This window comes from Tubulanus polymorphus, chromosome 4, assembly GCF_964204645.1.
Source record: "Tubulanus polymorphus chromosome 4, tnTubPoly1.2, whole genome shotgun sequence".
Classification (NCBI taxonomy): domain Eukaryota; kingdom Metazoa; phylum Nemertea; class Palaeonemertea; order Tubulaniformes; family Tubulanidae; genus Tubulanus; species Tubulanus polymorphus.
The window spans coordinates 12137025-12164496 of record NC_134028.1 but is presented as its reverse complement, the minus strand read 5'-3'; the positions used below and the strand labels follow the sequence as shown (position 1 = coordinate 12164496).

Sequence of the window (27472 nt, the reverse complement as noted above, 5' to 3'; positions counted from 1 at the left end):
CTTTCGACTGGTTAGGTATCCATTAGCGCTACATACAAAATATCAGAAACAACATTTTCATGTACATCTTTCAATGGGATTAAGAGATTTCTATGAAAATTGATATACCTGTACAGTTCGCAATTGAATAACATACTATGTATATGAGACTAGATGTCGAAAACAATAGAAGAAAGATCGATGATATGATTGATGGTATCAACATGCTGTCTATCAAAGTTGCGTCGTTAGATACATTGAGCATGCGAACTGCATTTTTCCCATGATGCCATCGTTGGCTGCCCTTACACGGTTGTCATCCATTGATCCACCGCGTAAGTTTCTTAAAACGTAAGCATTTTCATATAAGTGTAGGTTGATATACATATTTCAATGTTGTGCGCTATAGCATGCATTCATGCAGAAATCAATTTTGTTGTTAGTCATTTCATGGACTCTAAAACGAAGGCACTTGCAACGAAAAATGCTGCCGTTGATCTCTGCTATAGCATCCGAGCTACTGCTTTCTGCACTTTGGCATTCGTGTGACTTTACCTGTCAGTGTGGCTAATTGCAATTCTGATGAGTGCGTAGCTCATGTGTCTGTAGATGTGGTCTATAGTATTCTACACTCCCTGAATTATCAGTGGCTAAAGCTATGGTCAAATATCAAAATGAGTTCAATTTAAAATAATTGAAAATATTAGTGGTCAAAAAGATTTAGTTAATGATAATAGTATTAATAAAATAATGATAATAATAATAATAATAATAATAATCACGCGTATTTAAAGTGCTAGTATCCACTGCAAATAAGTGATCAATTGACACCTGGCTAGTGGGATAGGATATTATTGAACAGCTGCCCATGAAAATAGATGGGTCTTATATATGTTAGATATAGATGGAATAGTTTGTGATAATGCTCGGTTCCGGAGGTTAACTGAATCAATAAGTTAATTAGCTCCATTTGTAATTATAAGATCACTAAAACATAACCAATTGCTTCATTTGTGAGTAATTTGGTTTACAAAATTGGCAAATTAGATCAATTTAACTCTCAACGAACAAGCTGTTCAATATGTAAGCGATCATTCAAAGTTCATCAAAACTCGGGAATATCATTGTGGAATTCGTAGAGTATTATCTTTATAGAAATTTAGATAACAAAATTACATAAATTGATTATTCCATTGGTTTATTAGTTGTATAATCTGTGTACATTTCTATGCCCCTGGCTCAACTTTAGTTGAGAGGGGGCATATAGATTTACCACTGTCTGAGTACGCCGCCGCCACTGCATGTGACGTTAACAGCCTAGAGGCCGCAATTGTTGACCGATTGTTATGGACTTTCGCTTAACCCTTACAATACCACTACCCTATGGCATACAATACAAATTGGCAACCTAGCATACCCGTACCTTATGTGATACGGTATCGCTTAACCTTCTTCTAGAAGGGCATATCTATCAGTATCAGCCGTTGCAGCCATCTGCATAAAATCCAAGATGGCAGCAGCCTGAAAAAACAATTTGGCTGGATGAAACGGTTCAGCAGCTCGTATATGATGCTGACAGTGATGCTGGTGACTTGGAATTTGGTCGTGAACAAATTGCGAGTGACAACGAATATGACAGTGCAGTTCAGATGTTGAGACTTAGTCAGAAAATAGATTTAGTGCCGGCAATGATTTTTATGATGAAAATGAAATCAGTCACTATTTTTAGACCCTTTTGATCCGGTTGTCATGGCAACGGACACCAATAACCATAATGAAGAACGAGAAACTGTCCATCCTCACGTTCACATATATTCAAATTATTTGTCTTATTTTTTAGCCCAAAGGTTATCAACACCATGGTATACAATGTATCAGTGTCAAATACATAGGTAACAATTTTCTGAGGAGGCCTGAATATACCCTAATGAAACCCCTTACAATTGGTGACCGACAAACTTGGTACACAAGTAGGATATCACTAGGGCCAGAAGCCCATTTAAAATTGGGTTCAATTCAATTTAAATTATTGCCACCAGGGGGCCGACGTCAACAGCCTAGAGGCCACAATTGTTGACCGATTCAAATTATGGCCATCAGGGGAAAACAGCCTAGAGGCTGCAACTGTTAATAAATTATTTACACTTTGTACACATGTTCTGTAATATCACTCTTAATGAAATAATTGTAGCCATGATATTTCTAACGCATTTACCACAAACCCTGTCACTTCATGTGGCGGTGAATTTCAGGCCGGGGGCATTCGAGGCTTTGCCTCATTCTAATCCAATATGACGTATTTCTTGCTCAAAGGTTGTTCGACTATAAACGTAAACACTCGGTGTCCGATCTGAAGTAGCTACGATCCCTTTTGCATCGACAGCTGGACCCTTTGATCTCACATCTCGTTTTACATTAGTGGTGTTAGAGTCCATGGTCATCTTTTTGGTTTACCTATGTTATGCAGGGATGAAAACCTTCCGCGGATTTTCGCGGTTGGAGGTCCATTTTTATCATTCTTGAGATTGATGTAGATCCATTGAGAAAATGATAGGGGGGTTAGGGTCCTGGGGAAAAGTTGATAGTTAGATCGTAGCATACTTAAAGAACAGAATGCAAAAGCGTCTCATAAAACCGGTGCTACGATCTCTGAAATCTTATTTTACAACTTCATTGCAAAACACGGCTGTTGTCTAGAACTACTGTGCAGATCAATAATATATATACATGCAAAAGCGCTGTGTGGAAATTCTATATTTAGAATCGGCGGTCGCGCGCTTCAATTCAACACAGCATAGCATAGCCTACGTGCTCAATAGAAGAAGTCATTGTTTTAATTCAGGTACAATACACAGATATGCCAACTGTTACAATTTCCCGTAATCGTTGCGGATTGACAGGACAAATTACGTTGACACAATTGGGTGTTCAAAAATACGATTTTAGTCTATTTTCATTACGTTTTACAAGAAGTTTCAACATGTTGATTTTATTATCGGAAACTAAAATAGGAGTTCTTAGCGCACGCCGTGCGTTCTGGTAGATGATATACGCGCCTAACATCCAATCAATATCACTGTGTTACACAGACCGCTGGCATACACGTGGCTTCCTGCACGCATTCGATACAGTACATCTATCAGCTGGCTGTCACCGGGGCAATCTACTAATTTTTATACTCTCTCTCGTGCCTCATAAAGATACAGCCCACATTGCTGTAAAAATAATGACGATTGCTTGCAGGCGTTGAATCATTTTTTAGAAGTAACCTGACTAAGTTAATTTATTTGTATATCAATCAATGATTCTGCGTCATCTATTTGGTCAAAATGAAAAATAAATTAGAAAAAAAATATTTCTTAACAACGACCTCTCACCGCCAACCAGTCGCATCGGTTCTCTGCTGTAATCAGTGTGTCTGTACATGGCGGCTACTGCGACCAGGATTGCGATTATTTAATAGATTTAGACGTCATTTTATCTGATATAAGTGATGAACCTTATCAATAACGAACCAGCAACAAAGAGAGGGAAGCCCACCAATTTGAAGATGATACACTGTTAAATGTCTTGCATGAATGTTTCGTAGAGCCTCACACTTGTTTTTTTGTACTGACTAGTGACAAAGTATTAGTTGTGTTAGGAGTTGACAATTATAATCTACACGTCTCATGCCGGTATTACAAACGTACAATATCATATTGACAATTGAAATGAAAAAACAGAACGCAAAATCAAGTAAAATTAACCGTTTTTTTCCAATACAGCGTCATATTATACATAACACGCGTGTTACTGAAAAAATTCAGTTATTACTGAAAATTTATGATATTGTTCTGATTTAGTCAGACACGGGTTGGCAGGTCTGAATACGCTTGGCTTGAGTGATAGAATGGAAGATTATAGATAGGGGCTCGTCTTGGGACTCTACTATTTACTGACAAGTTCATTTAAGTATGAACATTTTCTAGTGATTTGGATATCGTCGGAGCCATCTAGAATTACTCTTGAAATCTATGCTATTCGACAAATTTCATATGCACAACGCAGATTTGTGATATTGTTTCCCTGTAAAAAAGGTGATAAATTTTGCATAACAAAATTTCTACCTACCTACTGACTCATCCTGAAAAGTTAAGTCGGTGTTACAACGAAAAGACAATTATTTTGGGTTGGCCTTACCTTAAAATGTTATATAATTCAAGGTCTGGTAAAAATCGAATTCTACGGCTGTTTCTCGATGTAAAAATCTTAACAATAATGTATATCTATGTACTATATGTTACGGTATCTGGGTAAGCAAAGGGGTGGAAGGTGTCCACTTAACTCCACATACTCAAAAGGTTTTTAGAACTTCTAGAATGGGAAATTAACCATTTTAAAAACAGGGGCCGGTTTCACAAAGCGTAATTAACCCTTAATTATGATTAAATCACTAATCATGATTAAATGATCATGATCAAATCAAGTTAGGTGTTTCACAAAACGTAATTAATTTAAATTATAATTAAGTTAATTATAAAATTTAGTTCTCTAGAGTGTAATTAAACCATTTAATCATCATTAGTTTATTATTAAAAACAAAAAGCTGCAGATATTATTCATGGAATTTGGTGTTTATTAATTGACGAAGGCAATTGCTACACTTATTAAGATTTTCAGATTATTTGGCTGAATAATTTGGATTTTTTGCCTTTTGTAAAAATAATACTCTAAATTTTATTGATTTATTTTCAAACATCCGATTTTTTGTCAGCATGACCACCACATACTTAGAAGTATTGAATTAGGCCCCTAATTGATTTTGTCCATAGATATGATAGATTTCCGTCAGTAGAGTACATATCTATGGATTTATGGTGTTAAAAAGTATCACTGCTCGGAAATAAACCCCATTGAGGATTTTATGATGCTGACTGGAGGTGAGTTTCTATTTAAAAACTTTGGAGACATCTTGCTAAGTTGTTCCACTGGTTCCTGAGACCTTTCAGAGCAATCTTTAACTCCCAAAGGAGTGAGTTTCTCTTTTCCTCTCTGAACAAGGAAGGTTGTTGATGCTTGAACAGCAAATAGCTAACTAAATATCCACCATTTTGATACAGTTAAATTGTAATTAAGTTTCCTAATTATGTAATTAGTTAATTTTGTTATGAAACCCTAATTAGTGAAACCGAATTTTAACCGCAATTAACTAATCATAATTAATGAAATTTAATCATGATTTAGGTCCTAATTATAATTAAAGTTAAGTGTGCTTTGTTAAACTGGCCCCAGTTGATTGCCAAAAGAGTTTTGATATTTTCTGTTTCTTAACCCAAACTTTGATCTGTTTTCAGAAAATATTCAGTTAGGAATATTTGAGCTTGAAATTTTGCAGGGATTCAACCTTTATTTGTTCTAAGATTTTATATGGTAATTTCAAAAAGTTAGTCAATAAATTATGGTTTGTCACTTTCTGATGAGTATTTGTTGTCTCATCATCTATCTGCTTTCAAGATGCCGTTTGAAACTGCTGGAATGATTGGATACAGCATTGAACAAAATCTAAACCTGTAGGAAAATATTGCCACATTGATCAGGAGGAAAAAGAGCTGGTAGGCTCAAAATGAGAATTCTGGAACTGTGTAATTGGCTTCCTGGATTTTAATGCTAAATAAAATGAATTGCAAAAACACAGCCAATATCAAATTTGAGTCATACTAATCCTAGAGCCCTTATAGTTTTCTGGTCATATTTAAACCAAAACTAACTGAACGCAAGCTTTTCAAATGAATACATGTATAATAGTACATTCTTCTAGACGTATCGGCCCCACTCCGCGTGGATGCCTCACCGCGCGGGATTTACGCGAAGCAGCAGAACACAAACTTGGCCACTATCTCAATTTTCAATGATAGAAATCGTGTGTGCATTTCAATTATTTCGGCTGTTAGGGTTTTAAGGCACAATATAAGTTGATGATGTGATATGGCGATGTTAATTAATGATAATTCCGCAGTGAAGCTAGTCACGAACGGTGCCGATTGAGTGTACAGCTGCCAAAAACACTTAAATGTGCGTAGTTGCGTAACTATTTGCAGTGAATTGCAGACGAAACATGAAGCCTTAACGGCCGTTTAAAAAAAAATTATATTAATCGCAATTGTAAGATAAAAATGAGATAGAACCTAAGTTAAAATTCTGGCCATTTCTAAAATGTTATTGCTAATTTTTAGTCAGTGCGGAACGTTTAGTTTTCCAACAATAATGAGGGGTGGTAGGTAGTCATGCAATTCAAGTCATCATTTATTACACGTTACTTCCGTGTTGTTGAAAATCCCGCGAGTCCTGGACCAAACCCCAATGAACAATGTGATCTGTGGTCTGGCCACAAATGCACACAGATCACACTACACTACCCATTACACACTCCAGTATCCCCAGCTTTCATATATCCATCCAAATATTTAGAGTGTCTTTCTTCCTGGATACTAGAAAGGTAAACCACTTTGCCTGTGGCAAATTACTTAACACCGCTGTGACTGGAAGAGTGGAGCTGTAGGGTTAGGGCATGAGCCATTGTTATCTGTCCATTCGTCATTGGTCCGTCTGACTGGCATCAACTTTTAGTTGTGTCACATTTTCTCCATAAGTATAAGGGATATTTTCAAGAAACGTGGTATACTTGTTTGTCTTGTTACCCATTGTTTACTATCAAACAATTTGTTGACAAGGCTACCAGGGGCACCACAATGCGAATTCATCGCTCCCAAGTAACCGTATCTTTGATAAAAAAACATGTTATTGTGTAGCTGGTTGATTATTGCGTAAAGCACAGCCAGCAGTTATACAATAGTTCCTGGGTAATGTCCGCGGCATGTCCTGCATGTCTCAAGCTAAGTGAAGTGTTTCCTTGATGCTATAAGGCATGAGTGGGTTGGTAAATAGCTAGTAATCAAATTTGTTAATTCTTCAAAGGCCAAAGTAAACACAACACCTTGACACACCAATTTCATTTTATAACTGGATTTATGTTTGCAGACTACAAAAGATTGCAATATGTGGAGTTGTGCAACAGACCCTAATCGACCTCTTGAATTTTTCTTCACTTTGCGTAAACATGATGACACTATTGCTGACTTAGCTTTATCAAAGATGAAAATATGGAATTATAACAGGAACTTAAATGTAAGTTTGATACTGAATTCACTCTCTAATATCAATTTCCTTTTTAGCAAACCCATACCTTAGTAGCAAGTTCACTCTCAGCCCCATGTGGCTAAGTTGTGAAACCCAACAATTTTCCAAAATGTTGTGTAAATACCTACCTAGCTTTATACGAAGATCATACGCTCTTGCTGTTGAGGTCCTATCTAGGGCTTGCCTACGTACTTAATGAACATTCCCATTTGTACCGGTTTAGGCAGTGTCTACTCTAATTTCAAAAGTTTTCTCGGGGAAGGCTCCAAGCTGCACCTACCCCCAAGAAATTGCTTTGGGCCTTCAGTGCTTGCAAATGCTTATGGCTAAGCTGTCGGCTAGTTCTGATATGTAAGCCAAGAATTACTACCGCTCTCCATTCAGGTTAAGTTTTTGATTGAAAATTGTACGTCTGGTGCGATTGCTGTGATATCTTTAGTCAATTTGGTTTTTGGGAGGAATTTCCATATGCAAAATAGAATATGTATTTTTAACAATTGTGCAATAGTTGGGGCCAAAATAGTTTGCTAAATGTATGATATATTGTGCTTTGTTAGACATTGTATGCTGTCTGGTGTTGCCATCTGCTCACAGGAAAATGAGTAAGAAGGCTTCACAGAAATCAATACTTGACTATTCTATTCTCTATGGCTGGTCTATTTCAAATCAGTTGCTAGCGACCGATTGCGGTTAAAGGGTTATTGAATGCTGAAATTTCTCATGAATAACCAGTGGGTGGGCAAGCAGAAAGTTATCATGGTGGATTTTTCATTAATGCAGTCATTTTTATGGACTGGGTAGTGGGAAATTTTATATCGGTTTTCAGTGCCCTCTCAATGGTCCACTCCCCCAAAATATCAGTTTCAAGGGATAGGCATTAATTTGTCCAGTATAATTTTGCAGGATCTGTGCCTTGGAATTAAAGACGTTCTGATATTTGTAAGTGGAGAACTTGTATATGATGGACAAATAGAAAAGGGATGTGGAAACCAGGTCTACGATTATCACCAGGCTATCGACTTACAAGGAATCATTCGTAATTATAGCTTCAATACTACTGCTGACTCAAAATTGTATTCCTCTCCTGAATCTTACTTCAATTCTGAATTGGGCATAGGTACTACAAAGGTTGTTCCTGCATCAGGTAGTGAACTGGTTTCATTGTCTCCTGTGTATTGATGATGTCAGAAATGTTAAACTGAGTTGACGTGAAACACTTGTACATTGTCATTTAAGTGACCTGCATTTGAGTAAAACTAAGATTATCAATGGGTTACAGCTTTGAATTGAATTCCACTTCATCTGCATCTATTCTATTTCATTTATTTTATGTCAGTAAGAAGAAAACTGTAAGAATCATTCTGCTAAAGAAACACACAGCATAACTGGAGAAACTTTGCTTTTACCACAGATTGATTTGAAGGATAATGGAAAATTTGGCTTAACTAACATCCAGTTTCATTTATTTACTGCTATTTTCTACCTTTTCTTCAGAGCCAAATAGTAAAAAAACTGATATAGTGGTATATGATTATGATGGAAGTGATGATGTGGAGAGTGAAATTGCGAGGTAAATTTGTTTTCATTGTTTTTAGATAAACATCTCTTACCATGTAATTATACCACTTTAACATACGCAAAAAACATCAAAAATTCTTTGTGTATGAATCATACGATTAACGAATAAGTCCATAAAATTCAGTTACGGTATCCAAGTTTATTTTCCATGATTCTAATTTTAATTATGTCAAACAGCGTCAATTCCTTCTAATGAAATATACGAATACGAGTACGATTACGAATACGAGTACGATTACGATTGACTGAAAATACAAAATTACAATAGTAAATGGTTTGTTCAAAAAACATTTCACCTAAAATGGAAGGTCAAGGTCATATGAATATTTTGCAAAATCACCCTTCCTGGCTATGTGAAACATCTTACAAAGCAATATTTATGCTTAAATGATACACCAATATACCATTATCTTTAGAAACATAAACTTTAAATGCATAGAAATGCTTACCGTCGTGTTTTCTCCAAATAACTACTGAACAAATTATTAAATCTGTCACTCCGACTGATAAGCTTCTCACTTCCGGCGCACACCACAGGTGGCAGCACTGGCTAATCAAATAGAGCCTTTCGGGCGTTATACTTTGCTTTCTATAAGTTCCTCGCTTAGACCTATTTTTGTGTTTCTGACGTGAATACGGAAAATTCTCGGATTTTCCGGGGATTTCTGGCTCAAATCAATGTAATATGGACAGAAATGGCAGGAATTTTCATACAAAATTTTTCTTCCGCGTTCATTTTCACTTGACGACTCGGATCGATGACAACGACAACAGCAGAGTTTATGTAATTTAAGGTGAGAATCCGTTAACCAGGGAATGTTTTACATGATCTTGTGAGTACAGTACATATGGCAGCTAATGAGTACTCGGTGAAGCAATGATAATTGTTGGCTACCCACCGGTATCTACAGCCTAAATTTAGCTAGCTTTTTGGGGGGGGATACGCCTAGAACAGATTAAGGCCCTAAATGTAGTGTGTAGAGCCAGTGGAAAGCCTAAGTAGTTAGTAAGGGGCTGGTTTACACTCTGTACATCTATTTATTTGGAGTACTTTCTTTCCAGCTATTATTCGTGGAATGAACTGGTCACTACAGTCTTCAATTCCTTTGGCTTTGCAGATTCTAACAGCTGGTAGAAATAAATTTAAACTACAGTGTGCAAGCATACGATTCAAATGAAGCTTTTTCGTTATTGTCGTAACTTAAGCGCAGCGGTCTCGGATGCGGTAAGTGCTTGACGTTTTGTGTAATTGTTTTTTTCAATTGCCATGTATACAATATTTGGATTAGTTGTGCTAAACGTACATGCAGAATTGGATTCATTGTTATTATGGGATGATAATTCATGGGCGTCAAGAGTCATGCGACTTACCCTTGATATGAAGCTTTTTAAAGTTTATTAGACTTGTTTTGGAGTAAACTGAAAAGTCCTTAGAATACTAATTCCACATGGCTTAATGGTGTCTATGCTCTGCGAGACAGTAGTCATAGATTTTTCACGACAAATGCATGATTTAAATTGGTCTCCTAAGATATCTATCATTAAGTAATTCAGGGATGAGAATTCCCCGCGGATCCGCGGTTTCCCACGGAATTCGGTATTGAATGATCTCACTCAATTGGTCCGGCGCGATCGGTAATCAGGTGAACCGTAAAAGCGTTCATTTCCTGTTTTACTTATCGTCACGTAAAAGTATTGCATTTCAATGCATATTCATTGCAACACAGTGATTTTGTATCTACATTTGTACTACGATGAGTGTGTATGTATTTTATCGATCGATTGCTGACACGCGCGTGCGGCAACAGTAGTAATGTATATAGGCTTACTTACTGTTGCTGCGCGTGTGTGGCGAACACCTTCAGATATTATACACTACTGGGTGATGATTTTTAGTGAGCATTCATCGGCGCATTTTTACTGCAATAATTCAGGGCTCGACCCGTAATGCATGAGATGCTGAATGTCATAGAATGAGGATGTACCACATTGGAACTAGCCATTACCTTCCAAAATATAATGGTCGTTCATGGGTTCAAGATCCAAACCCCCCCCCCCAATAGCTTTGCGTCTTCGGCGCTCGCTGGTGCTGGTTCGCGTGTGTAACTTCGAGAAAAAAAACCTGCGGATTTTACAGATCGGCGTTCTTATCCCTGGTAATTCTTACATGTGATCACTTAATTACAGGTGGAAAGAGGTCAGATGGCATGAAAATCGACTGTGGCTGACTAATTGGTGCGTGTAGATCAGGTGTTGATGTTTCAAACGGTGTAGCCAAAATGATTGTATCATCAGGGGTAGACAAATTATCGAAGATAAATGAAAAATCCATTTTGTTGATTGTCTGTTGATTTTGCTGTAATTATTTCGTCTGGATAAATCGACACATAATTCATTTCAAAATCTGTGTCCAGTAGATTTGCTTTCAATAAAATAAAAATCTATTTGACTAATTTTTATGTATTCAAGAGTGAATTTGAATTGATCTCAAAACCAGAGAAAGCATTCTTCAAAAATGTAGAAAATCCTAGACTCATAATCAAATTCTGTGAAGTCATTTAATCTCTTTTGCTCAAATCAAGCCGTTGGCTCAGGTGGCTAAAATTCAATTCCTCACTGTCCTATAATGCCGAGTACGATGGAGTTTACACATTGAAGAACGTTGGGCAATATAATGACCGTCCTGCCACGCTGCATGTGAGACATAATCCAGGAAGAAAGACACTCTAAATATTTGGATGGATATATGAAAGGTTTGGGTACTGGAGTATGTGATGGGTAGTGTAGTGTGATCTGTGTGCATTTGTGGCCAGCACACAGATCACATTGTTCAACGGGGTTTGGTGCAGGACTCGGGAGATTTTCAACAACATGGAAGTAACATGTAATAAATGATGACTTGAATTGCACGACTACCTACCACCCCTCATTATTGTTGGAAAACTAAACGTTCGGCACTGACTAAAAATTAGTAATAACATTTTAGAAATGGCCAGAATTTTAACTTAGGTTCTATCTCATTTTTATTTTACAATTGCGATTGGTATAATTTCTTTTAAACGGCCGTTAAGGCTTCATGTTTCGTCTGCAATTCACTGCAAATAGTTACGCAACTACACACATTTCAGTGTTTTTGGCAGCTGTACACTCAATCGGCACCGTTCGTGACTAGCTTCGCTGCGGAATTATCATTAATTAACATCGCCATATAACATCATCAACTTATATTGTGCCTTAAAACCCTAACAGCCGAAATAATTGAAATGCACACACGATTTCTATCATTGAAAATTGAGATAGTGGCCATGTTTGTGTTTGCTGCTTCGCGTAAATCCCGCGCGGTGCCGATACGTCAAGTAAGACTGTATTGCTTTGATGCTTTGATAAACAGACTCCTAAGCAAGGTGACCTACCAAACCAAATCTATTGTCTATTACAATACTTCAATTTCAAAAGAAGAATAGGAAAAAAGTGAACAACAAGTGTGTTTGCATTGCGAAAAATTTTTCCCGGAAATATTTCTATTTCTGGCCACAACCTGCCTCGTCACGAGACTTTTTCAAGTTGATACAACTGCCACCGGGGGACCATATCTGTTGTGTTTTGGATTCCTCTAGCTACGACAAATGAACAACCAACTCTATAATCGCCATATTATTAACTCTATTTCTATCAAACTCCACCAGAGGGTGCCAATCCCTGGTACAATATATTTAGCTAACACTACACCTCCCTTCGAGGCCTTATACATTATATATGTATTAAATGAATTACCTTGTTTAATAAAGATTTTATGCAGTCAAGTTCGACGTGGTATTTGATTGTCTTATTTCAAATGTCTAACAGTCGTTACTAAATTATGAATTTAAATGGAATTAATTATAGGTCCAAACGGCTTGGAGGCTTAACTGTCCTGCCTGAACGTGTGACGTTTCCATCGGTCACATGTTGATTCTGAGAAGACACATCAATTTTCGGATTCTCAGTCGCCTGAGACATAGATAACTTCTCTGGACTCGACGGAACCGTAACGCGGTTATCGGAAGTATCTGGAATTTCGGCAAGGTGGCGACAATTTCGCCTAAAGTCACCATTCTCTGTTCTAACGACATAGGACCTGGGGGTCTCCTCACATTTGATGACTGTTCCTGGGGTATCACCTCCTCGCAGGAAAACTCTGTCACCGGGTGTTAGAGCGAAGCGTTCCCTAGCACGGTGACGATTGTCGTAGTTCAACTTCTGGCGTTGTTTAAGATGTAGTTCTTTTGCACGTAATTGCGTGATGTCCGGACTCTGTGGCTTCAGACTGGACTGTATTACTGGTAGAGTTGAACGAATTTTACGTCAAAACAACAGCTCTGCCGGAGAGTAGCCATTTTCGAGCGGAGTAGATCGATAAGCCGGTAAGGCCTTATGCGGATCTTTAGACGAACGTGACATGTTTTCAACGGTTTGCACGGCATGTTCCGCAGCCCCATTCGCTTGCGGGTAGTGAGGGCTACTCGTAGTATGCACGAAATCGTAAATTTTTGCGAAATCCTGGAATTCCGTTGACGCATACTGCTGACCGTTATTGGATATTTCAATTTTGGGAACACAATGCCATGCGAATATCGATTTTATGTGACGAATCTTACCAACATATGATGTAGACTGTAGTTTTGCCAATTCTACATATCGCGAAAAATAATCCACTATTACGAGGTATAACTGACCTTTAAACTTGAGCAGATTAGTTCCCACTTTTTGCCACGGGTGACACGGGAAATCTGTCGGCATAAGCTGTTCTGCACGATCATGTTGACGTTTGATGCATGTTTCACACGATTTTACTAAATCGTTGATGTCGCGACTCAATCCAAGTCACCAGATTGAATCTTTCGCTCGCGCGCGACACTTGATTATACCCAAATGTCCTTCGTGAATCCGTTTGAGCATTTCAGGTCGCAATTCCTGAGGTATTACGATTCTGCAACCTCTGAGCAATAGTCCATTATTGAAAGTAAGATCGCTTTTAACATTCCAGTACGTTTTTATGCGGTTGTCTAGTTGATTAGGCCATTCAGACTGAATATACTCACATATTAGTTTGCAAACGGCATCGCGTGATTGACTTTCTCGGATTTGCTCTAGTCATGATTTAGACGCTGGGAATCCCTGATAAATTGTGTTGACATACGCGGTCGTTTCTTCCTCGAATGAATCATCCACCCCGGCTTTCGTCGGAGCACGAGATTACGTGTCGGCCGTTGTCATTTTCTTTCCGGGAACATGTGAGATCGAGAACGAATACCGCATCAATTTAAGTTTGAAACGTTGTACACGCGGCAGAAGCTCTTCGAGGTTTTTCGTCCTCAACAGAGGCACGAGGGGTTTGTGATCGGTTTCGACATGGAACCGTAATCCGAGCAGGAAATTATCAAATCGTTGGCACGCCCATGCAATGGCTAGTGCCTCCTTTTCAATCTGCGCGTGTCTCTGTTCAGTCGGCGTCCTCGCTCGCGAAGCATATGCAACAGGGCTGTAATGACCATTAGATTGTTTCTAGGCGAGAACAGCACTGAGACCGTAAGACGATGCATCTGCCGATAACACGGTCTCGGAACGGATGTCGTACATAGAAAGAACCGGAGTTGAGCTCAGCAAAGCTTTTACGTCATTAAAAGCCTGTTCCTGCGTGTCTGACCAATACCAAGCACATTTCTTTGAGAGAAGGTCGCACCGAGGTATCGTATCTTCCGCTAGGCTCGCTGAGAATTTTCCAAGCTGATATGCCATTCAAAGGAACCTTCGAAGTTCCGTGATGTTCGTAGGCTGCTTCATTTGCATGATAGCTGCCACTTTCAAAGAATCGGCTCTGATCCCATCCGCACTAATGATGTGTCCCACGAATTTGATTGAAAGTACTGAGAAGACGCATTTATCGGTGTTCAAGGTTACACCAGCAGCTTCTAGTCTTCGCAATACTTCAAACAATCTACTATCGTGAGTTTGCTGGTCAGGGCCAGCTACCAAAATATCATCCATTTCGCGCACCACCCCTTCTATCCCATCCAGAGTTTTCTGCATACGTTTTTGAAAGTACTCTCGTGCAGAGGAAATTCCGAATGGCAGGCGCTTGAAAGCAAAGCGGCCAAAGGGGGTCATGAATGTTGTAAGCAACTACGACTACTCATCTAGATTAATTTGCCAAAACCCGGAATTAACATCGATTTTCGTAAAAATGCTTTTGCACCGCTGAGTTGAGCAAGGGTTTCATCAACTGTCAGTAGTGGATGAAGTTCCCTTTTGACACTTTCGTTTTACCGTTGTAGGTCTATGCAGATTCTAACACGTTCAGAGTTTTGTTTCGGAAAAACGACCATTCCCGCACACCAATCAGTAGGTTGATCGACCGGTTTGATGACACCCAAATTCTAAATGCGCATGAGTTCGTCTTTGACTCGAGACATGAGGGGTAAAGCAACTCTCCTGGGTGTTGTAATCGAATATGGTTGCGCATTTTCCCTCAGTTCGATTTTGTACGCACCCTCTAGTTGCCTCAATCCTGTGAAGAGTTTCGGGAATAGCTTCTTGTATTTATCAAGCATACTTGTATTCTCTTTGACAGTATCGAGGTTTGCTTTTGACAGAATGTGGAGTGCTTCAATAGCTGGTCTTCCGAGTAGTGACTTGACAAGGTTTCTGACAATGTATATGTAGGGATCTAACCGAATGTTTTCTCCCATTCTTGGCGGATTCCAAAGCAAGCATACACCTAATTTTCCCAACAGTCTCTAATTTCGCACGACCAGGTCCATATAACGTGCGATCTGTTGGTATTAGTTAGGGCGACGCGGCATTTCATTATAAGTTTTCTCGGAGATAGCTGTTATGTCCGCACCCGTATCGATCTTAAACTGGATATCCTGGCTTTTCAGATTTAGTTTGACCGACCAAGGACTGCTGGAACTACCAATGATTTCACCTGATTCAGGAATGAATCAACATCTTCCTCTACTCCTACCGGGTTTCAGCTTCCCCGATCGGCACACGGCAGCAAAATGTCCTTTCTTTGAACATTGTCGGCATGTTGCATCCTTCGCCGGGCAACGCATACGGTCGTCGTTTGGTTTACAACCACACCAGGAATAACGCATTTTTGATTTCTCTGGCTGCGACACAATGTTTGGTCTGAACCGGGCCTTCCCTGATTTGTTAGGGTTTTGAAATCGCTTATGATGAGCTCTAATCTCTTCAACATCACTGTTAGATGCAGAACCACCATTTCTGATGGCTTGTTGCTGTGTCTTTGCTGACTCACTCTCTCGCGCGATGTTTACGGCCTTTAGTAAGGTGAGCTCATTGTTCATCTGTAGTCGTCCGGAGAGTCTCTCATCTTGTAGTCCAACTACGATGCGGTCCCGTATCATCTCCTCCCGCAGAGCACCATAATTACAGTGTTCAGCGAGACTGTATAGTGCTTTGATGAAAGAATTGACTGGCTCACTCGACAGCTGAGTCCTACGATTGAATTTGGTTCTTTCATATATGATGTTTCGACGGACAATAAAATGTCCTTCAAACTTCGCTTTGACTGTTGGTAAGTCAGATAATTGTTGTTCAGTAAGGTCGAAGCTAGGTAAGATTTCATCAGCCTTTTCACCCATGTTGTAAATCAGTGTATTTACCTGGGTAGCCCCATCCTTTGTTGACAGGCCTTATGCTATACTGAACCTATCAAATCTCTGGAGCCATTTCGGCCATTCTGTAGGCTTAGATAAATCAAACGGTTCTGGTGGCGCGATCTGAAACGAGGCCATCATTCGCTGTATATCCTTAAACACGTGTAGTGTAGTCACGTACTTAGCTGTATCGTTTTAAGGAAGGTCCACGTCACGAGTCTGCGTCTGCTGACGTTGCTGGTCTTTCAGCTGAGCTTTTCAACCTTGAGCTGATTTTGTTGGTGATTCGAGACTATTTATCTTTTTGGCTGACAGAATATAATAGATCCCACTTCTGACACCATGTTTGGATTCCTCTAGCTACGACAAATGAACAACCAACTCTATAATCGCCATATTATAAACTCTATTTCTATCAAACTCCACCAGAGGGCGCCATGCCGTGGTACAATATATTTAGCTAACTCTACGATATCTTCGGTATCCTCAAAGCCATTTGACTACACTAAGAACATCAGTACTTTTGACGTGGATGCCCTTATGGATCCACATATCCAGCATAATGTTGACCCAGGTTGCGCTTCTTGGAAATAGTCATATGTTATGGACCGATTAAAATTATTTCGATGAAATCTTTGTGCGCTTCCCAGTGCGCCATTTAAACCACTTAGGCAGAAACCCGTTATCGCTGCTGTGCAGCTATATTTAGCGTTTAAGTTCAGTATTTTTTCACCAATATATGTTCCATCCGGTAATACATCCATTCGTCTCCCAGGTGATCTGCAACAATCACGTGGGTGCTCTCATATAATCAACGCTCTATAACAACCAGGTTAGATGAACCAGGAATACACGCCATTTTGACTTTTATTGGGTGAGTTTCATCTTTTTGCAGAATGTGATGAATTTATCTAATTTAACCCATGTTCAACACAGTTGAATATGGCAATGTTGGACTTTTATCTATTCCCCCAATGCCTTAAGCCTTAAAATTCTTTGAAAAAGTACTTTGACGTTTGCTGGTATTTCTGTTGCTTTAGTTAGCGGCAAACCATGGTAAACCAAGGCTATTGTGTATCCTCGTCCCTTTTATACTAGATTCTAAGGACTACCAAGTCTATAAAAAGAATGTTGGACAACAAACCAGCTGTGTGTTTCTACATGTGATAAGTTATGTAGCAGCAGTCCGATCGCCACTTGTCACCCCGGGAAATGACTCGCTGATTTGCTGGAGTACCTCCTGCATGTCATATTTAAGGCAAGAGCCATTGTGGTCACGCATGTTATGAACCATGCCAGCGACTATGGTGGGTAGATGGAGGAGATTGCATAAGGTATGGCGCTACTCAAGAGCAAGGACCCCTATGTCCCCCTTTATTTCCGTCGAGTACTGTACCCTTTCCTATGGTTTTTGCCAATATTTTCTAAATTTGGATTGATCGCCAATGGTTTTTCTATACGACCCTGCGGTATTGCCTTTAGCCGCCGGCGAAATCCGCCATCTTTTTTCTTGGCGTTCTTCTATATATGAACGCGTTGGATTTTTTCGCCAAAGAATCAAAGGGATTAGGAAGTTAAGGGAGTAATCACTCTCGTAATGGTGAGTCCGTTCGGTTTGGGGGCTATCCCTTGTTTCTTTTTTCCCGAAATAATTTAACTAATTTAATTTAATTTAATTCATTATTGTGACTGATTAATTGAATAATTATGCCGCCCCCTCCTAAGGTCAGCATCGTGGCGGTGAGGGATGTGGACATTTATTCGGTGCCTGGAATGACCACGTTGCATGTGCGTCGTGTAGGCATAAATCTGGCCAAATCTGTTCTAGGAGTAATCCTTGCAAGACTTGCGAGGTTTGGTCCGAGGACCTTTGTATTCGGGCCGATAAGGCCCGGAAGCTGAAAGATCGTCGAGTTAATAGTAGGGATTTGTCGGTTTCGGCCGACGTGCCAACCGACGTCTCTAATTCTATTTCAAATTGTATAGCCTTCGTTCAGTACCGGTCCGGTTCGGTTACCGGTCCGGACCGGTTTGGGTACCGATCCGGTCCAGACGTCACCCGGTTCTAAACTTCCGGTTTGTACATCATCTGATTCTGATGTTTCGAATCATAGTCATCGTCGCTAGGGATAGAGCTCGCTCTCCCACTAGGTCCAGACTCTGTGAGCGTAATAAACGCGCACGGTCTTCTCGCAGATCAAGGATTGATCGCGAGAGGGATTACGATCGTTATTGCAGGAAGTTTTGGACCTGAAAGATGCTTACTTTCAGGTTCCAATTCACCCAAAATCTCGGCGATTTCTCAGGATAAAGTGGAAAGGCCACCAGTTCCAATTCAGGTCTCTTCCATTTGGCCTCAGTACGGCCCCGTGGGTTCTCACCAAGTTGGTCAAATCCGTTCAGAAGGTACTTCAGTCAAGGGGTGTTCGAATGTTCGTTTATCTCGACGACTGGTTAATAGTCGCGAAACTCGGCTCAAGAATGTCGGGAGGCAATGACCTCAGTCTTGGACTCAGCTAGGGTTACGCGTAAACAGGGAAAAATCTCAGTTGACGCCGGCCCAACAGTTCACTTATCTCGGCATGGACTTCGATCTCCAAATCGGCAAAGTCTTTCCGTCTTCAAGAGTCTTTTCTTCAAGAAGCTGTAGCGGGAGTGCCCATAACCCTGAGTACAGCTCGTTACTGATCACGGCTTCTAGGCTCCATCAGCTCCATGGGTCTAGTGGTGCCCTTAGGCCGCCTCAGAAGCAGGCGCTTGCAACAATATTGGAAGGTCTTCTGGTCTCAGGCGAAGGGCAACTGGGAGACTTTGATTCCCGTACCTCCAACCGATCTAACTCCAGATCTGGATCCTTGTGGAAGGCCCTGAAGTTCTTTCACAGGAGAGTGGAGAGCCACCACGTTTGGTTAGCCACGGACAATTCAACGGTGAGGGCTTACCTTCAGAATCAAGGGGGCACTCACTCAGAAATCCTCACGGATCTGTCAGCCAAAATTCTTCTTTGCTGCCAGACAAAGGGCGTTTCCCTGACTGTGGCACATTTAGCAGGGAAATGACTGTGGCACATTTAGCAGGGAAAAGGAACGTGATGGCCGATGCTCTTTCCTCGTTGAGGTCAGGCTATTGCGACAGAATGGGTTCTCCACCAAGAAGTAGCCAATCGAGTTCAAGACATGTTTGGTAATCCGCTGCTGGATCTGTTTGCCACCCGGTTCAATCGGAGGTGTTTCTCTTTTTGTTTCCCTGTTTCCAGACGCGAAAGCATGGGGGGGTCGATGCCTTCTCTATGGACTTGTCGGGGATGCATGTGTATGCGTTCCCGCCCACACCAGTCCTCCCTCGCTTACTGGATCAAATGGAGAGATCAGTCAATTGCAACATTGTTGTGGTAGCACCATGTTGGCCGGCTCAGAAATGGTTCCTACCACTTCTCAACCTACTGTGCGACAACCCCAGGATTCTTCCGAATTTCCCATCGCTTCTGTCTCAGGGGAACTTTCGGCATCATCCAAAAAGCCAGTGGTTAAATCTGCTCGCCTGGCCATTGTCCAGTGATCCTTGTCAGCTTCAGGCTTTTCGGAACAGGCTGCCTCTTTTATGGCAGGATCTAAGCGGCCATCAACAAGTACCATATACGATGCCAAATGGGGTAATTTTGCGGATTGGTGTGCTGCAGGGGAAATTGATCCATGCTCACCCTCTGTAGCTCAATTGGCAGATTTTTTTCTGCATCTATTTGTAGTAAAATGTTGGCAGGTCATAACTATTAAAGGTTACCGCTCTGCCATTTCTCATACAATTTTTGGCGAATTTGTCAAAAAAGACTGTATTCTTGCTGTTTTTGGCTTGCTCGGCCCGTCGTTCTGAGATTCATGCACTTTCAGTGCGACAAGGTAATATTGTCTTCGAGCCAGCGAAGGAATTTGTTTCGCTGCAGCCTGCTTTGGAGTTTTTGGCAAAGAACCAACAGCCAGGCTCGGTTGGTGGTCAATGGTGAATTGAAGCTCTAAAACGTCGAACTGGGTCTTCCGGACAGGTCGTTATGTCCTGTACGGGCGTTGTGTTTCTATTTAGATTGCTCTGCTCCACAAAGGGGTTCGCGGGAGCGGTTATTTATTCCGCTGCTGGATCACCTAAAGGGTGATATTTCTCGGGACACAGTGCCCCGATGGGTCTCTTCACTGATCAAGGACATTTTATTGAAAGAGAATCTTTCCTCGGAGGGAGTTGTTTCTCATCAAGTGAGGTCTATGGCTACTTCCCGCACAGCCATTTCAGGTGCTCCGTTGGAAGAAGTCTGTTGGGCCGCCTTTTGGAATTCTCCATTGACACTCACGTTATTTTATTTACGGGATGTTTCAGGCCAGTTAGGCTCATTAGCGTCACTCGGTCCTGTTGTTATGGCTCAAGGTGTCCGCTCTTTCGGATCGGACTCTTTAGCGTAGAATTTTTATGTTTGTATTATCAGGATCACAAGGGGTGTATCCATGTGCATATTTTGAGCTCATATTCGCAAGTATTAATTTTGCAAAATTTGGGGGGCCCCTGAGCTGGACGGACTCACTGTGGCCAACCGGTCTTCCCTGTGCTACAGTGCTCCATTCCATGCTTGGGTAAGTGCTCTCTTTTTTCCCTCTTACCTTGCGTTTGAGCGGTGGTTTTTCTATCTACCTTTCCCACCATCCTTGTGCTAGGCTAGTCTAGCAAAAACCATAGGAAAGGGTACAGTACTCGACGGAAATATTACAATTTTGGAACTAAAATTTGTATTTCCGAGTAGTACTTACCCTTTCCTATGGTGGGAATCCCCCCCCCCACCTGCCCCACATAGCTGCATTTTTGGGTCTGCTATGACGTAGAAAGATGGTGGATTTCGCCGGTGGCTAAATGCAATACCGCAAGGCCGGGTCGTATAGAAAAACCATCTGCGATCAATCCATATTCAAAAAATATTGGCAAAAACCATAGGAAAGGGTAAGTACTACTCGGAAATACAAATTTTAGTTCCAAAAATTGTGATTTTTCACCTACAGACCTCCATTCCTCCCTGTGTGTTGACCTGTCTGTGTGTTCGCCATTCGTACCAGGTTCCAATAAGCAGACCATACTGATATCCAAGTTTCTGATTTTGTGGGGATCCCCTACAAAAAGGCGGCCATGCACTGTCGGGAAATAATCCGTGTGGTAGGTTACATCTGCATACCTTTCCTTTGTAACCTGACAATGGTTCACCTGGGATCACTTGGTCTTAGTAATATTAGTGACAAAAAGCCATTCAGTCCATATACTACAACACATGACCCCTCAGTTGTAGCACATTCCTTCAAGCAATTTCTTTCGGTTTTCTTTGCAATTATATCTTTCAGTTCTAGAACAAGGAAATGCCACAGAAAGGCAAGCCAGCTTTAGTGTCCTTTGGCCGTATCTACCTTTTGATGGTACAGATATTTTTGGTTAGACACTAACCTTAGATGCATCCCGAATTCGAATCACAGACCACCAGAACGTGTGTCCTCCATGTTCTGAGACACTTAGATGCATCCTGAATACTGAGGAGTTTGAATGACTTATAATATTACTGTATCATTGTGTCAATTTATGTCAATATTTGGTGTAAATTTTAAGCTGTTCAAATTGGAGTTTAAACAAGTTGTAGGGGTTGGTGTGATGGAATCTGTCCATCAGTCATTTTCTATTTTGTAACTGCAGGGTGCTGCCCTCTCTTGGTAAATACAGAATAATAGGTAATTGTGTTGATATCTTTTCGTCTTGCTTTTTACTGGTTTTTGGCTCTTGGACTTGATATTTGGAGAATAGCTGTAGGACAGGCAGAATAGCATCTAGTTATACACTGCAATATATATTCAAATTCAATTGACCAATATGTTACATATTTCTAATAATTTCATGCCACATGAAACCTGATATGGGATAAGTAAAAAATGCCCTGAGCTGCAGAAAACAATATTCGCTTTTATTCATATATATTGGATAATATTTAATATTTTTTTTCAGTGTCTGTGGGAAATCAAAAATATACCAGACTGCTAAACCACAGTGGCTCTGTTCTACTGATTTGAAAGGTAAGATACAATATTTCAACTTGTCTGAATGGAGCAGTGCAGTGCAGTATAAGAGCAGAGCAGTAATCGGGTTTATATGACTTACATAGTTAAATAAAATCAATGGGGTCATCTTCCTTTCGGTCTTATCCTATGAATGTGCAGCTTCTACTGATAAATCACTGAAAATACGAGAATTGTAGCATTAGCCAAGTCGTTTTTGACCTTAACCCACTGATTTATAAACTATTAACAAAGTTAATTTTCATGGACTTTCGCTTAAGCAAAGTCCGTTATTGCTATCGCGTGACACTTATGCATAACACAAGATACATAGTTGTTATCTTATTATCTTCGTGCATAAGTGCTGTAATTTCAGGAAGTCGATCTTAAGAATTTAGATTCTTGTTAATCATTATGGTTTTGTTTATCATTGAGACTATAAGCAGCAGTGCATACCCTTTTCATCTTTTCACAACTTCACAATTGAATGCCAATGGGTTAATACATTGTATAATGTCTATAATCTCAACTCTTTGTCTGATACAGTGAAACTTCGTTTGGATCCGACTTGCATAAATGTTTGGAGAATTGTAACGCTGTATAGTGTGTACCAACCAAGCTTACTCGTCTCTTGTCAGGCTATTAGAAAGCATCTTTCTAGTTGGCTTGCATTAGCGAGCCTATTTTAACGGCCTGGCTGATCGATAATCGTTTGTATGCTTGATACACAACGCTCAAAGCTATTTTTAGCACACTAAAATGCAATTTTTGTAGCCTGTAATTTCTCTACTAATTGGCGAGGGAATTGAACAAAAATGGAAAGCAAAAATGTATTTCGTAATTGGTTTTTCTTTATGGTGCACAAAGTTGAAAGCTGTGTGTTTCATATTTCATAAATTTACCAAAAAGTGTAAAAAATTCAATTTATTTAAGCATGTTTTTTATGCAGCATGTTTAACAGTCCAAAATAACACATGTGAAAATTCAATGCTATTTGTGCCGGAAGACCTTCATATCACCAAGATCCGACGCCTTGTTCGGTGGTTATGGGCTTTCAAAGATGAAACCCCTCAAAATCTTGGTTGAATAAAATTTGTGTTGACCCGGTTGACTTCCATCATGACGTCTTAACATTGATAGAGGTAGATCACCAGGTTTGCATTATTTCACAAACAAAATGGCGGCACAATTTAATAGGTTGATATTCATCATTTGTAGTGCGAATACTGATACTCAAGGGGTATGATATAACAATTAATTGTGCGCCATGTGTTAAATGATTCATCTAGTTTTGATATCCCGTGCATACGGTAATGTTGCATCAAGATACGAAAATGTGGTTTCGCAATGCGGGAATTTACTTCCATGTTCGCCACACGGCTGATTTACTGATAGCATCGGATTTTTGGAAATGGGTCTGATATTTACATGACTGAGCCTGATTTTTTGGAGCCTGATTATTTGTATTAGTTAGTTAACTGTGGCACAGTGATGAGCGTTCACATTCTAAACAGTCGGTTACAGTCGCATAGGCAATATCGCCTTGTACTCATGTGTTCACTGTGTGTATGTATCAGTTAAAGATAAAGCGCGCTACAGTGTATATCGCGCGTATCGACGATTTGTCTATTGAGTGAAGATGTAAGCTACTTAAAGCAATCCTATCATGAAATTAGTAAAAACCATGTCAACTTTGTTTCGTCAGTAACTGGCACTGGCCTCAAATTTGAAGAACTTGAGAGTTTCTGTCCTGATTGGTCCGTATGATTATGAAAAACCTCTGATGAAACCAGAAATCAGAGTTAGGAACTGCGCAATGTTCATTATTGATATTAGTTGAGAAAATTGTGGTTGAGGATGATCTTTGTTTTCATACTGTGTTCTTACTTTTTGTTTTCATTTTAGATCCACTTTTGCTTGCTCCTTCCTCGTTTGAAAATAAAAGTTTACAATTGACAACTGATTTGGATACATGGCAAAATCAAGGGTAAGTCCTGAAGAAGGACCTTGTAGATTAATTTTCTAACAATACACTAATAATGTAACCTATTGATGTGGCACTCAAAGGTGGGCATTAGATTTACTTTCAAATACACATTTGAATAAAAAAAGTTTGATTTGATGAAGCAATATCAGGTTTTCTGGAGCCTGAATTTTCTATATGTCCTGGTTTTAAGCAGCCATTAGTCAATGGAGGAACTCCTAACTCATCTACTTGATTTTACCCCCAAAAAAATATCTGGGGCCAATTGATCACAAACCTATTTTACAGTCCTTAGTCTATTCACCTGAATTCAATATGCAAATTGATAATTATACCGTGATTGCCCTTCTCTCTTTGAATGAGCAGGGTAATATGGCGTCACTCAATTTGTGTGAGACATCTCTTGTTCACTTAAAAAATATACTGAGGTATAATGGCGTATTAATTACAGTTTAGAGTTTTCCCTTAAGCCGAATCAAGATTCTTTTGGCTTTGAATCATCAAATAATGCAAATGGGAAGAGTGACCAGTTGAAACCCTAAATGCACATATTTTAGTAACAATTGAAATGGCCTATTGTGCAACCTGAACACTGCCAAATTGGAGGCCATTCTTTTCACAGTCCTGGCACTGAATTTGATGCCATTCATCTTAATTGGATTCCCATTTTGAAATTCCTCACAAACACAATTGGTGTGAGCATTTAAGAAGTGCCAATATTGGGTTAATGATTTAAAGCTATTTATTAATTCTTGAAAGGTCTTGTTTACTTTCCAGGCGGGAGGATTTACCAACTGTGCTAGATAAAAGCAGTCCAGACAATAGAGGAGAATGTGCATCACAATTGGAAAGTACAGGTATGTTGTGATACTGAGGTTGCAGGTTTCATTTCTCCCTCCATGTCGATGAGAGCGACATAAAGAAAATTACGACGGTTCTTTAACGCACAAGTTTTATTTCTGACACACGAAGATGTGTGGTTAACTACAAATAAACAAATAATACAGTATTCAAATTAACAAAATTAACAGAAATAAATAGAAGAATTATCAGTAATGTACATAGTAGGCCTAAATATTTCCTAAATTCTAATTCCAACAGATTTTTACTTACAAGAACCATGTCGAGTGTACGTCTAATGCTGGCAAAAAGCCCCGAAATATGCTACACCATGACTTTAAATAAAGTTCTACAGTACAGTAAACTATACACGGGTGAATGTGATATGTATAGCATGAATGTAAATTCTGGAAGCTTAATTCAAGCAAGAAATCTAACAGAATATAGAAATGCAGTAGATTAATTCAAAGAAATCAAACTCTAGAAACACAAAGTATGAATATCTAATCAAAGCACACAAAATAAAAAAAAATAAAAAAAAAGTTTAATATGTTACACGGCGCCCCCTTGACGTCTGATACTTGATGACGTCAAAACGTTATTTCATTACTCAAACACGCTGAATAGAAATATTAATACAATTCATATTAATTTCATAATGCAAAATGCAGTAACCAAGAAAATATTCAATTAATCCACACTTTCTTCAAGAACAGCAACCTTTGTTAACGGTCTCAAAAACTCGGAACCATTTTTGGTTCTTACTCTAATGACACGAACACGACCATCCGGACCCGGGCAAACTCCAATCACTCTAGCCAAAACCACTGGCCACGAGGTAGGTTGGTGTCAACGAGCAAAACCAAGTCACCAGTTTTCATTACGCGGCTGTCTTTAAACCATTTGTTTTGTACCGTTATATTGGGTAGATATTCTCTACACCACCGACGCCAGATATGGTCATCGATCATTTGGCTTTGACGCCACCGTTTTCGACTGTTGATTTCTTTCTCGCAAAATACACCTGGACATTCAATATTACAGGAACCTCCCAACAAAAAATGATTCGGTGTGAAAGGGGTGAAATCTGTTGGATCAGTACTATTATAGGTAATAGGCCTACTGTTGATAACAGCTTCGGTCTCAACCAAGGCCGTTCGTAATACGGATTCTGTTACCAATTGTTCTTTGAGAACCTGTTTAAGTACTCGTTTTGTTGATTTAACGAGTCTCTCCCATGCACCCCCAAAGTGAGGTGCACAGGGAGGTGAAAAATGCCATTTAATTCCCCGCTGAAGTAGAAAATTGTGTATTTGATGCTGATTTAATTGCAATAAAGCTTCATGCTTCTTTTTCAGCACCCACTAGATTCGTTCCATTATCATTAAATATCTCAGAAGGTTTAGAACGACGCCCGATCATATTTCGTAACACAAGAATGAATGCATCTGTCTCCAAACTATCCGCTAATTCGAGGTGGATAGCTATAGTAACCAAACATGTGAAAAGGCAACCCCATCGTTTAATTCTACTTCTTCCCTGTTTAACCAACATCGGGCCAAAATAATCAACACCAGTAAATGTGAAAGGTCGAGTGTAACCGCTTATTCGCGCAATGGGCAAATCACTCATGATTGGAACTGTTGGTTTGATCGTTCTTTTGCGACATTCTATGCACCTACAAATAACACTCTGCACCAAACTACGTGCTTTTAATGGCCAGTATCTCTGGCGAATTTCAGATATGACATGTTCAGGACCAGAATGATATAAGTTTTCATGGATATCAGTAATGATCAATCGAGTTATTTGATGCACAAAACCTGATGTTTCGCTTCGAAGGGTACATCAGCTCTAGACAATCTCCCCCTTACTCTAAGAACACTGTCATTAATTAATGGCCGCAAAGGCAACAGTGAACTTCTCCTAGGCAAAATCCCATCAGCCGCTTCATCTATTTCCGAGCGGAATAAAAGCCAACCACTCTTTACAGGACTAACATGCATGTGTGAAATAAACGACAAGAACTTTTTTATAGCTCGTAACACCCTGGCAACAAACCGACGCAACTCAAACCATGAAGAGAATTTGTCAACGTTAATGTTATCAGCAATAAATTGACTAATATCAACGGTGTTTAGCATTTCTCTTCCATTCTGAATAAATTAATCGACAACAGC

At 39.8% G+C, this 27472-nt stretch overlaps 1 protein-coding gene across 5 annotated transcripts in view; it reads left to right on the top strand.

Moving 5' to 3' along the window:
* The window catches only part of LOC141903821 (katanin-interacting protein-like), a 382582-nt gene that overhangs the window by 173463 nt on the left and 181647 nt on the right, over nucleotides 1–27472 (top strand). For all 5 annotated transcript variants that reach the window (XM_074792155.1, XM_074792154.1, XM_074792152.1 and 2 more), the window contains 6 exons: nucleotides 7000–7146; nucleotides 8062–8194; nucleotides 8653–8728; nucleotides 22419–22486; nucleotides 24374–24455; nucleotides 25230–25309. In XM_074792155.1, coding sequence (XP_074648256.1) covers nucleotides 7000–7146; nucleotides 8062–8194; nucleotides 8653–8728; nucleotides 22419–22486; nucleotides 24374–24455; nucleotides 25230–25309 — 586 coding nt within the window. The remainder of the gene's footprint in view (nucleotides 1–6999; nucleotides 7147–8061; nucleotides 8195–8652; nucleotides 8729–22418; nucleotides 22487–24373; nucleotides 24456–25229; nucleotides 25310–27472) is intronic.